Raw genomic sequence first — 12,409 nt, forward strand, 5'->3', positions numbered from 1 at the left:
CACAATGTGACATGCTCATTTACACTCAAACAAATGCTTCTTTGCAACGGTCATCCATAATTTCTCTGGACATTTGTTGCATTTCGTCCTCACTAAAGCTTTGAGAAGTGAGGTAAAACACATGCTCAAGCCAAGGCACCACCTACCCAGTTCTCACACGGAGGGGCGCGTGGCCTCCAGCACCCAGACTAGGACTCAGTTTACATGACCAAGAAAAGGGAGAAAAAAGCAAAGTCACAGAAACTTTAACAAAACAGCAAAAAGTCTACAGAAAGAAGTACCCCCGCCGGGCGCTGGTGGCTCACGCCTGTAATCCTAGCTACTCAGGAGGCTGAGATCTGAGGATCGCGGTTCAAAGCCAGCCCGGGCAGGAGAGACCGTGAGACTCCTATCTCCAATAAACCACCAGAAAACCGGAAGTGGCGCTGTAGCTCAAGTGGTAGAGCGCTCGCCTTGAGCTGAAGAGCTGAGGGACAGTGCCCAGGCCCAGAGTTCAAGCCCCCATGACCGACAAAAAAAAAAAAAAAAAAAAAAAGAAGTACCCCCAAAGGTCTTCAAAGTAAAGAATTTAAATGAAAAGAAAAAGTACTGGAATTCACAGACCATAAAAATAGACATAAAACAAAATACAGAAAGTGAGTAATGGTATTTTAAAAAGATTTAAAAATAGGACTGCTTTAAATGAGCAATCTCTGAAATTTCTGACCACAATTCTAAAGTATCTTTACTTATAAAGTCTTGGAGAGCAAAAGTTTTTGTAAAAGAAAGAATACATATTAAAACTGCTCTTTTGGTTACTTTCAAAACCTTACTAATAAACCTGAGTCAAGAAAATGCTGGCAGGAGCTAACATCTTTTTTTTTTTTTTTTTTTTGTCGGTCATGGGGGCTTGAACTCTGGGCCTGAGCGCTGTCCCTCAGCTCTTCAGCTCAAGGCGAGCGCTCTACCACTTGAGCTACAACGCCACTTCCGGTTTTCTGGTGGTTTATTGGAGATAGGAGTCTCACGGTCTCTCCTGCCCGGGCTGGCTTTGAACCGCGATCCTCAGATCTCAGCCTCCTGAGTAGCTAGGATTACAGGCGTGAGCCACCAGCGCCCGGCTAGGAGCTAACATCTTATACTAACCAAGTTTATATTTCCTCTTGAGAAGCAAGGATGTAAAGTCAGGATAATGAAGGAGATGCATAAAGCATCTATCTGATCCACCCACTACAATGGGTGCTCAAGTCCATTAACACAGTAAGAAATAGCTTTTCTTCCAATTTAACTTCAAAGACAGGCTGGAGAAACGCCCAGATTACAACTATGTATTTCCTTAGCATTGAAACATACTCCCTCAAAAAAAATTAATGTACGAAGACAAAAGGCATACCGCAATTTGAGGAACACTATTTGCATCTTTAGATGGGGAATGAGCGAAGTGGCTACTGTGGCTGACAGACCACACGGCCGACACTCTTGGAGAACACACTCCCCGACCCGCCTCTGTGCATCCACAAAGGTGTGCTCCATCCTGGACCCCAAATACAGCTGCAACACAGACATGCTTCTGCAAGTGTGTGAAATATTTAATCACAAATGAAGCCACAAAGAAGACTCAGTTCCAAAGTATTGATAATTATTACAGCAAGTATCACCAATTTGAAAAAAAAAGGTTTTTACACATGAAAGCTAAAAACAGCCCTCTAAAGCCCATGTTAAGGAAGAAATCACCAAGGGATATATTAAAACTCACACCCAAAGGAATTAAAACAAAGACTTTGTTGTTGTTGTTGTTGTTGTTGTTGTTGGTCGTGGGGCCTGAACTCTGGGTCTGGGCGCTGTCCCTCACCTCTTCAGCTCAAGGCAAGCGCATTACCTACCTGAGCCATAGCGCCACTTCCAGTTTTCTAGTGGTTTATTGGAGTCGCAGACTTTCCTGCCCGGCTGGCTTTGATCCTAAGATCTCAGCCTCCTGAGTAGCTAGGATTACAGATGTGAGCCACCGGTGCCCGGCTAACAAAGACATTTTTTAAAACAAAAATATCTACAAAACAGAAAGCAGATTCTTTGCTAGAGGGTCTCTTTTTTTTCCAAGTCTCATCAAGGAATATAATGACACAATATTATTGGAAGAAAAGGAAAACTGTGCTTACAGAGTATTTTTGAAATCCTAAGCTCTACTCAAACATTTTTTTTTTTTTTTTTTTTTTTTGTCGGTCGTGGGGCTTGAACTCTGGGCCTGGGCGCTGTCCCTCAGCTCTTCAGCTCAAGGCGAGCGCTCTACCACTTGAGCTACAGCGCCACTTCCTACTCAAACATTATTATGACAGGAAAATGTGAATGAAATGAACAGCTGTGGAAGAGATAGCTAGTGACCTCATTTCTGATTCGGCCTTTGGCAAAGCTTCCTGACACTGTGTGCATACCACATCTCAGAGATGGTCTGGTGGTTCCAGAACACCTTGGCTTCAGCCAGGCAGGGAACCAATTCCACTTATCCATGTTCATTTGCTCGCTCCCTCCCTCCTTCAATCCGTAGTAGAGGGTCTTGTGTTTGTTAGACATGCCCTTTACCACCGAGCCACAACTCCAATTCTTTTTTACACAGGTTATTTTCAAGATAAGGTCTCACTTCCTAACTGGATGTGTGTTTGGATACCGATCCACCCAATTTAGTCTTCCCATAGTAGCTAGGAGGACAGGCATGTGCCACTGCACCCAATTATCAGTTAAGAAGGATTGTAGACTTTTCTGCCTAGGATGGCCTTGAACCACAATCCTACCTCAGCCTCCTCCTAGGCAGCTAGGAACACAGGCCTGAAACACCAGCACGGGCTCTGTTTCTTCTCGGTAATGCATATTAATCGCAGAAAGGGGTTTCATTATAAAACAACAAACCATTTATGTGTACACACAGATTATACTTGGATTGTACTTACCCCTCTATTACTCCTTCCCTTCTTTACACTTCTACTGGGTCCTGTATTCTATTTTCACTCATCCATCACCTGTTACTCTCTTGCACTGGTCCTACCGCCCAAGTCCTGTTCTTACATCCATGAACAGGACTCTTTTTTAGGTCTAAGAGAAAATATGTAATGTTTGCCTTTGAGTCTGACTTATTCCACTTGACATGATAATCTCCAGTTTCATCTGTTTTCCTGCAAACCACCAGTTTACAGCTGAATAATATTTTCTGTGTATGTCTGCTTTTTTAACCCATTCACCAGTTGATGGGCACCTATGCTGATTCTATAGCTACTGTGAAAAGTGGTATGGTAAACATGGTATCCAGGTGTCTCTATTCTATGTGGAGTTACATTCCTTCAGCTATAAAGCCAGGAGTGGTACAGCAGGATTATATGTAGTTCTACTTTCACTGTTTTTGAGGCACTTCCATACTGACCACTGTTCTCCTGTATCATCAGCAAAATGGTTGTTGCTTGTTTTCTTGATGATTATCATTCTGACTGGGGGTAGGAGGAGATGGACGCCCAGTGTCATTTGCATATCCTTTATGGCCAGGAATGTTGAACATTTTTTCACATATTCATTGGCCATTTTACTTCTATGTGCTTTTTATTTGTGCTTGTACCATGCTGTTTTTGTTACTGTGGCTCTGTAGTATAATTTGAAGTCAGGTGTTATGATACTTCCAGTGTGGCACGTTTTACTCAGGATTGCTTTGGCTATTGGGGGCCTTTTTTGTCTCCATAAATTTTAGGATGGCTTTTTAAAAAAAATTTCTGTGCAAAACAATATTGAAATTCTGGTGAGGAATGCACTGAATCTATAGGCTGCATTGACACTACAGACATCTCCACAAAATTACTTCTGCTGAGTCATCATTATCCAGTGTCTTCTTCAATTTCCTCAGTGTTTTGTAGATTTTTTCACTGTAGAAGTCTTTTACCTTCTGTGTTATTTTCCTGGGTATTTATTTTCTGAGGCTATCTTGACATACATTTTCCTGATTTTTTTTTTCTCAGCCTATCCATTACTGGTATAGAGAAAAATAACTGAGTTTTATGTGTTGATTGTGTATCCTGGTTAACCAGATCTAAGAGATTTCTGGTGGTATCTTTAAAGTCTTTTAAATATAGGCTCATGAGGTTGAGGCTGGCACAGGCTACATGACAAAATGCTCTCTCTTAAAAAAAAAAAAAAGAAGCAAAATTATTCTGATTTCAACTAAAATAACAACAGAATTTGTGTGTGTGTGCCATTCCTGGTGCTTGAACTCAATGGAGTGCTGTTCTTGAGCATTTGTGCTCTAGGCTAGCAGTCCACCACTTAAGCCACAGCTCTGCTTCTGGTTTTCTTAGTGCTTAATTAGAGATAAGAATTTCTCAAATTTCCCACCGGTTGGCACCTGGCAACAACAGGATTTTTAATGGAACCACATAAACTGATCCTGAATTTTCCATATAGCCTAATGGTTTAATAATAACTAAGACAAGCAGAGTGGGAGAAGAGTGAGGGACAATTAGAAAATCTTTTCCAGGTCTATATAAAGGCATAGTACTTGTAGCAAGGAGGGGAACACGTTAGAGAGCCCAGGAATATATCCAAGCAGAAAGGAAGCCTGGATTCAGCATCAGGGCAACATTACAAAGTGCAAGTGGGGCTGGGAGGGGCTCTACTATACAGCATAAAACAAGAATTCCAGACTGATTAGAGACCTATGCATAAAAAGATCACTTCGATTATTGGTATTGACTTTGAGCACCTTTATAACCAGAACAGAACAGAGTATAAGGAAAAACACTGATGAAATTCCATATTAAAACAGAAAAAATTTTAAATGTGAAAATTTTAACACAAAAAGACAAGTCAAGATAAGTAACAAGCTGAGAAGTACTTACAGCATATGCAACACAGGGATTAGAACCCATGATATATATTACATATATAATAATAGACTTGGTGTTATACTATATACATTATATTTTTTATAATACACAACCAATACCTAAAGGCAAACAACACGCACACGCACACGGACACACACACACACACACGGACACACACACACGGACACACACACACACACACACACACACACACACACACTGGGCAAAGAGTGAATAAACCATAAGAGCTCTGAAAACAAAAAGATTTCCATGGCATCAAAGCTCACCGAGGTCACTTTTGGCACTCTTTCCACCTGCTGAGTGTATCCTAATCCTTCCGGTGTGGTACTCACACCTTTGCCTCTGACCTTTCTGGGGCTTATGGCAGAGATACCTGCACCATAGTACATTTTTAAGTCAGGAGTGTTACACCAAGGATCCTGTTTGTATCTATATCCCAGGGCTGATGTTAGGATGGAGGTAATAAACCCAAAACACTTATAGTACAGAAAGCAAGCGGTAATTCAAGTTATTAGTGAGTTAACTATCCACTTAGGAGTCTGAGAATGGGAGTCTCAACCAGGAGAAAGTTCAGAGACTGCTTCTCAACCAGTAGCTGGATGTGATTGGTACATAACTGTCATCTTAGCTTTGTGGTAGGCTGAGATGGAGAGCGTTGTGGTTCCAGGCTAGCCTGGGCAAGAAAGTCCATGAGATTCTGTTTCAGTAGAAGAAATATGGGTGTGCTGGCACATGCCTATCATACCAGCTACAATAGGGAGTCTAAAACAGGCAGATGTGGTTCAGGTGCCATCTGGTATCTCAAAAAAATACCCAGTGCAGGAAAGGCCTAGCTCAGTACTGTGGGGAAAAAAAAAAATTAAACCTCAAAACAGAATCTTACAACCATCATTTTGGCAAAATAATTTTAACTATGATAACTCAACATATGTTATAATACTTAGATACCATATGCAACAATAAATGAAGTTAGAACCATGTTCAATACAAAAGTTAACTTAAGGTTAGAAAAAAGAATACTTGCAAATCAGAGCTAGACATTGGTGGCTCGTGCTGGTCATCCTAGCTGGTCAGGAGGCTGAGATCTGAGAATCACGATTCAGAGCAAGCCTGGGCAAGAAAGACTATGAGACTCTTATCTCCAATTAACCACCAGAAACCAGAAGTGATGCTGTGGCTCACAGTGGCAGAGTGTAGCCTTGAGCAAAACAAGCTCAGGGATACAACCCAGACCCTGAGTTCAAGCCCCACAACCAACAACAACAAAAAAGAATACTTGTATATCATACCTGCTAATGGACTTATAATCTGAATTTTAAAAGAACTCCTAACCTAATTAAAAACTGGGGAAAAAATAGGTACTGTGCCAAAGAAGAAACAAGGATGTCAAATGATGTTCAGTATCACTAGCCACTGAGAAAGGCAGGCCCCGCCCTGCCACATAAGGCTGTGGAGTGACTGGTATGCATTTGTAGCTAGTAGGCTGTAGAGTGGTGCACTGTGCCACTCTTTTGAAGAACAGCTTGCCAGCAGCTTACAAAGCTCAACAGACACTGGGCACACAACTCAGCAGGTATTACACAAGATGACGAAGACACTCATCTGCACGAAAACTAGTACACCAATACTCACAGCAGCCATGTTTGTCACAACTTAACCAAATGCTCACCAACTGAGAAACACACACATGGATAAACACACAGTAGAATACTCACTACCCAGACAACAGAAAAAGAATCAACCGCTGATACATGCTGCACCATGGATGGATGCAAAAATAACTGTGACCAATAAGAGAGACCAGGCTCCTTCCCCCAAACGGTGAACACTCCACTGTGATTCACTTCACACTCAATTACAGCACAGTCTCAAGAATTACAGAGCATAGGGTGGGGTATCATGGAGGTGGAATGTGGGATTCGCAGGGCACAGAGCCTTTTGAAGGTGATGAGTGTATTCTCTGTCCTCACTGTGGTTGGCACAGAGTCGTGGGGAGACAGATGCGACTCCTCCTGGGGGTCTACAGCTGTGGCCTCCTGAGGCCTGGCAGGTCCTGTCTTTGTGGATAAAATGTTATTGAACACATGTAGAGAGGTCAGCTTGCACTGCTCTCACACACCAGCTGGGCTGAGTCTTGGCAATAGCGACCACATGGTTCAAAGCCTGCGATACAGATTATCAGGCCCCTGAAGAAAATTTTTGCTGATTCCTGCTCAGAGACACAGACTCTTGCACAGCAGGAGACATGGAAATGGGGAGTAGGGGGTGGAATCAAACACAAAGATAGAATTATCTTCCTAAAATAATTTAAGTATGATACTTCAACAAGTAATGTGTGACATTATTTGTTGAAGGAGCCCAGGGAAGCCCTATTGTAACAATAAATGGCTCAAGGAACTAAATGTTCATCAGGGAAGGGAATAATAATGAAATAAAAATCTTCATTTAAAATGAATACACTTGGGGCTGGGAAGGTGGCTCAGTGGTAGAGCGCCTGCCTTGCATACCTGAGGCCCTGGGTTCGATGCCTCAGCACCACATGAGCAAAAAAGAAAAAAGCCAGAAGTGGTGCTATGGCTCAAGTGGTAGAGCGCTAGCCTTGAGCTGAAGAGCTGAGGGACAGCGCCCAGGCCCAGAGTTCAAGCCCCACAACCGGACCCCAAAAAAATAAAAAATAAAAAAATAAAAAATAAAATAAAATGAATATACTTGACACACAGGTATCAGAACAAGGAGAGCCTCAGACATGTTTCCTGAGGAAGGCAGCTTGCTTAACATGTCAACAACACAATACTATGTCCATGTACAAGGAGGGACATACCAAACTCATACAGTGGCTTCTCTCAGGGGAACAGGACTGAACAGGGGCAAAAAACACTGTGATTTTTCCTATATATTTCTTTATCTTAAAAATACCGAACTAAAAAATGTTTGACCAGTAAGGTAAACTTAAGTGTCATGTTTACGGATGTCTTCAGAAAACTTCAGAGACTTGTTTACCCAATTGCAGCACATATCGCCTCTGACTTGCAGTGCACACCCGAAGTGTGAAACTTTCTGAAGTGACAAACAGTCACCAAAAGCATTTTCTCCTTCCATCTTCTGGAGTGAAAAGATCTGCCAATCTGAAAGGTACTCTTCAGAGACAGTTGGAGACACAGTCCCAGTATTCTCTGTATGAAAAACAGAGCTGTAAAATGTAAACCAACAGGAGTTTCGAAAGTACCCTCATAGAAGGTACATCCCCAGGACAATGCTTGTGCATATGAAAACGACTAGTGAAATTCCACAACAGGACATGGATCTCAGAGAGCATTTCTCCTTCAGAAGAACAAAAACTCCTTGGCTGGCAGCAAAGCTTCAGAGACCAACTTCTCTGTCTACTTATTATGGGTAAAAGGTTCCCTCTAATGTTAAATTTCAACCTTACAGTTCTTGTGGGCTAGTGAAGGTCCTATCTTTGTGACAGGCCAGTACATTTTAAGCAGAATTATCTAAAATGAACAATTATTAATTCAGCTGGGGAAAAATAGGTGTGTGCATACACCCTGACATATACATTTTTTTTGAATTAATGACTGATAAAGCTAATATCCAAGAACGTTTTTCTGTTAAAAAAAATTCTTTGCTGGTCCCCGGTAGCTCGCGTCTGTAATCCTAGCTATTCAGGAAGCTGAGATCTGAGGATCACAGTTCAAAGACAGCCTGGGAAGGAAAATCTGTGATACTCATCTCCAATAAACCACCAGAAAACCAGAAGTGGCACTGTGGCTCAAGTGGTAGAGCGCTCATCTTGAGCTGAAGAGCTCAAGGACAGCACCAAGGGCCAGAGTTCAAGCCCCAGGACCAACAACAATAAAAAAATTATTTTACTTTTTTTTTTGTGCCAGTCCTGGGGCTTGAACCTAAGGCCTGGTACTGTTCCTAGGCTTCTTTTGCTCAAGGTTAGCACTTTAGCACCTGAAACACAGCACCACTTCTGGCCTTTTCTGTTTATGTAGTACTGAGGACCTGAACCCAGGTCTTATTGCAGGCTAGGCAAGCTCTCTACCAAAAAGCCACATTCTTTTAAAATTCTTCCTGATTCCAGCAGCTCTAAGAGAAACCTAACTGTGGCATAAAGGACAATGACGGATGGGAAGCATAGGCCCACCAAAACTACCATGCACACAACCATCAGAAGACCAGGCATGAACAAAACACATACGCAAGTGCCAGCCTTTAAGATTCCTGCTATTACTCTGCAAGCAGGGCATGGAGGAGTGGGAGAGGCCATGAGGACAAACAGAACTGGACTCCCTTGTTAAGCTGCTGCTCCACAGAACAGGTTGAATGCCAATTCACGCAGAAGAACTTCCTGATCAGAGAAACACTAGGAAGCCTAACATCTGACTGAAAGACAGCTCTCACTTGTAAAAGGGCATGTGTGAGAGAGACTGCAAAACACCAGTGTACACAGAATTGTTCCATACCTTCTCGCCAGACTTGCACGCCTGCTGCAATTTCTCATAATCTTTCTTGGTCTCCAGAATTTTTTTCACAAGGCCACCTGTTAAAAATCAGTGGTTTCATGTTAAAGCTTATTGTCTGCCTCAATGAAGCTATTTTAAATAGGTAGGAGGATGGGAGAAATACTAAATTATTTTCTTTTTCTATATTGAAAATAGTTCATAATCTTTTTTTGAGAAACACAGTCCACACATTGGGATAATACAACAGCTGGCAGTGAAAATTAACTACAAAATTTCCAAATATTTCAAGGAAACAATTCTGAGTTAAAAGAGCAATGCTGGAGGTATCATAATTCCAGACTTCAAATTATACTCTAGAACCACAGGAACAAAAACAGCTAGGTACTGGCACAAAAACAGATCCAAGGATCAATGGACTAGAACACCCAGGAATACAGCTTCACAGGTATATACATCTAATTTTCAGCAAAGGAGCTAAAAAATACACACATGACAAAAGACAGCCGCTTCAACAAATGGTGCCAAGACACTGATCAACTTGCAGGAGATGAAACGTGACCGCTACCTCTCACCCTGTGCAAAAATCAACTCCAATAAAATCAATGTGAGACCTGAAACCTTAAATCTATCTACTAAGGGAAAGTGCTAAAAGTTACAGGCATGGGTATTATTTTCTGAATAGGATTCCAACTGCCCAGAAAACAAGAACAAGAACTAATAAATTGAACTATATGTCATATTAAGAACTTTCTGCATAAGGAAAAGAAGTACCAGAACCAAAGGACAATTTATGAAATGGGAGAAAATCATCACCAGCTAGTCAACAGATAAAAGATTAATATAAAGAATACACGAAGGAGCCAGACACTAGTGGCTCACGCCTGTAGTCCTAGCTACTCAGGAGGCTGAAAACTGAGGATCATGACTCGAAGCCAGCCCAGGCAGAAAAGTCTGTGAGACTTTTCTCCAATAAATGACTCAGGAAAAGCCAGAAGTGGTGCTGTGGCTCAAGTGGTAGAACACTAACCTTGAGCACAAAGAGGCTAAGGGACAGTGCCCAAGTCCTAGATTCAAGCCCTTGGACCAGAAAAAAAGAAGAAGAAGAAGAAGAAGAATATACAAGGAGCTCAGAAAAATTCAACAATAAAGGACCAAGTAGTTCAACTGAAAAATGGACAAATATATTGTCTGAAGTTTTCCAAAGAGTAAATACAAATGTCTAATAGATTCATAAAGGAAAGCTCAATATCCTTAGCCATAAAGGAAATGTAAGTGAAAAACACACTAAGACTCCATCTCACCTAAGAGTGGCAGCCATCAAGAAAACAAGTGACTACAAATGCTAGAATATGGGGAAAGGGGTCCCTCTTACACTGTTGGTGGAAATGTAAACTAATAGAGCCTCTGTAAAAGTCAGTATGGAGATTCCTCAAAATACTAAAAGTAGATCTCTATGACTTCACCATCCCACTGTTGAGCATCTATCTGAAAAAGTATACAAGACCCAATGTACAAGACCCAAGAGCCAAACAATGGAATCAGCCAGGATGCCCAATACATATACACCATGGAATATCACAAAGCCATATGGAAAAATGAAATCATGTCATTTGAAAAAAGTGGATGGGGGCTAGGAAGGTGGCTTAGTATCTTGCATGCATGAAACCCTGGGTTCAATTCCTCAGTACCACATAAGCAAAAAAAGCCAGAAGTGGCACTGTGGCTCAAGTGGTAGAGAGCTAGCCTTGAGCTGAAGAGCTCAAGGACAGCACCCAGGCCCAGAGTTCAAGCCCGACACACACACACACACACACACCAAAAAAAAAAAAAAAAAAAGAAAGAAAGAAAAGAAAAAGAAAAAGAAAAAAGTGAATGGAACTGGAAAATATTGAGTGAGATAAGCCAAGGTCAAAGCTTGTTTTTATTCATATGTGGAAGATAGACCAAAAATGCATACATATCTGTGAGCATGTATATACATATATGTATATGTATATATAAGCTAAGTTATTTACACATTTGCACACATACAGGACATGATTCTATCTATGGGACTATTTAGGAGGATAAGGGGAAGGGAGAAGGAAAAAGAAAGTTAGAGCTAACGACTCAGGAGGCAGTTCAAAGCAAAACAGGGAAGGGAAGTACATGAGACTCTTATCTCCAACTGAAGTGGTGCTGTAGCCCAAGTAGTACAGTGCTAGCCTTGAGCAACATGCAAGGAGCTCAAGGACAGCACCCAAGCCTAGAGTTCAAGCCTCGGAAGGGGAGGGGAGGGGAGGGGAGGGGAGGAGAGGGGAGGGGAGGGGAGGGGAGGAGAAGAGAGGGAAGGGGATGGAAGGGGAAAGGAAAAGGAAGGGGAAAGGGAAAGGGAAAGGAAAGGGAACAGAAGGGAAGGAAAGGGAGGGAAAGGGAAAGAAAAGGAAGGGGATGGATGGAGGGAGGGAGGGAAGGAGGGGAATAATTTTGAAATTTCAATGCAATTATGTATGAAGACAGCATAAGGAATCTCAATGAAAGTTGTTCATCAACAGGGATTAAGGTGGAGGAAGAGAAAGCAATAGAAGGTTATTCTGAAAAAAATATAATATGTGCCTGTATTTGTGCAATTACTACACACTAAAAAGTGAAAATAGTAGAAAAGTAAAACAGAAGGGCTAACAAAGAGAATGAGGATTAATAAGATGAAGAAGTTTATTTGTACGAACAAAAAATAGAAAAAGAGGGGCTGGGAAGGTGGCTCAGTGGTAGAGCACTTGCCTTGAATGCATGAGGCCCTGGGTTCGATTCCTCAGTACCACATAAAAAAAAGAAAAAAGCCGGAAGTGGCGCTGTGGCTCAAGTGGTAGAGCGCTAGCCTTGAGCTAAAGAGCTGAGGGACAGTGTCCAGGCCCAGAGTTCAGGTCCTACGACCGGACCAGAAAGAAAGAAAGAAAGAGAGAAAGAGAGAGAGAGAGAGAGAGAGAGAGAGAGAGAGAGGGGGGGGGGGAAGGAAGGAAGGAAGGAAGGAAGGAAGGAAGGAAGGAAGGAAGGAAGAAGGAAGGAAGGAAAGAGAAACCTAGTGAAATTGTTTTAAAAAGT

At 41.9% G+C, this 12,409-nt stretch overlaps 1 protein-coding gene across 11 annotated transcripts in view; it reads right to left on the reverse strand.

Annotated features, from left to right (window-relative positions):
- Positions 1-12,409, reverse strand: part of Traf3ip1 (TRAF3 interacting protein 1) — a 62,917-nt gene that overhangs the window by 17,679 nt on the left and 32,829 nt on the right. For all 11 annotated transcript variants that reach the window (XM_070005356.1, XM_070004843.1, XM_070005075.1 and 8 more), the window contains one exon: positions 9,329-9,405. In XM_070005356.1, the coding sequence (XP_069861457.1) occupies positions 9,329-9,405 (77 nt within the window). The remainder of the gene's footprint in view (positions 1-9,328; positions 9,406-12,409) is intronic.

The sequence above is a fragment of the Dipodomys merriami genome, unplaced genomic scaffold, assembly GCF_024711535.1.
Source record: "Dipodomys merriami isolate MVZ:Mamm:240054 unplaced genomic scaffold, mDipMer1.0.p SCAF_1, whole genome shotgun sequence".
Classification (NCBI taxonomy): Eukaryota; Metazoa; Chordata; class Mammalia; order Rodentia; family Heteromyidae; genus Dipodomys; species Dipodomys merriami.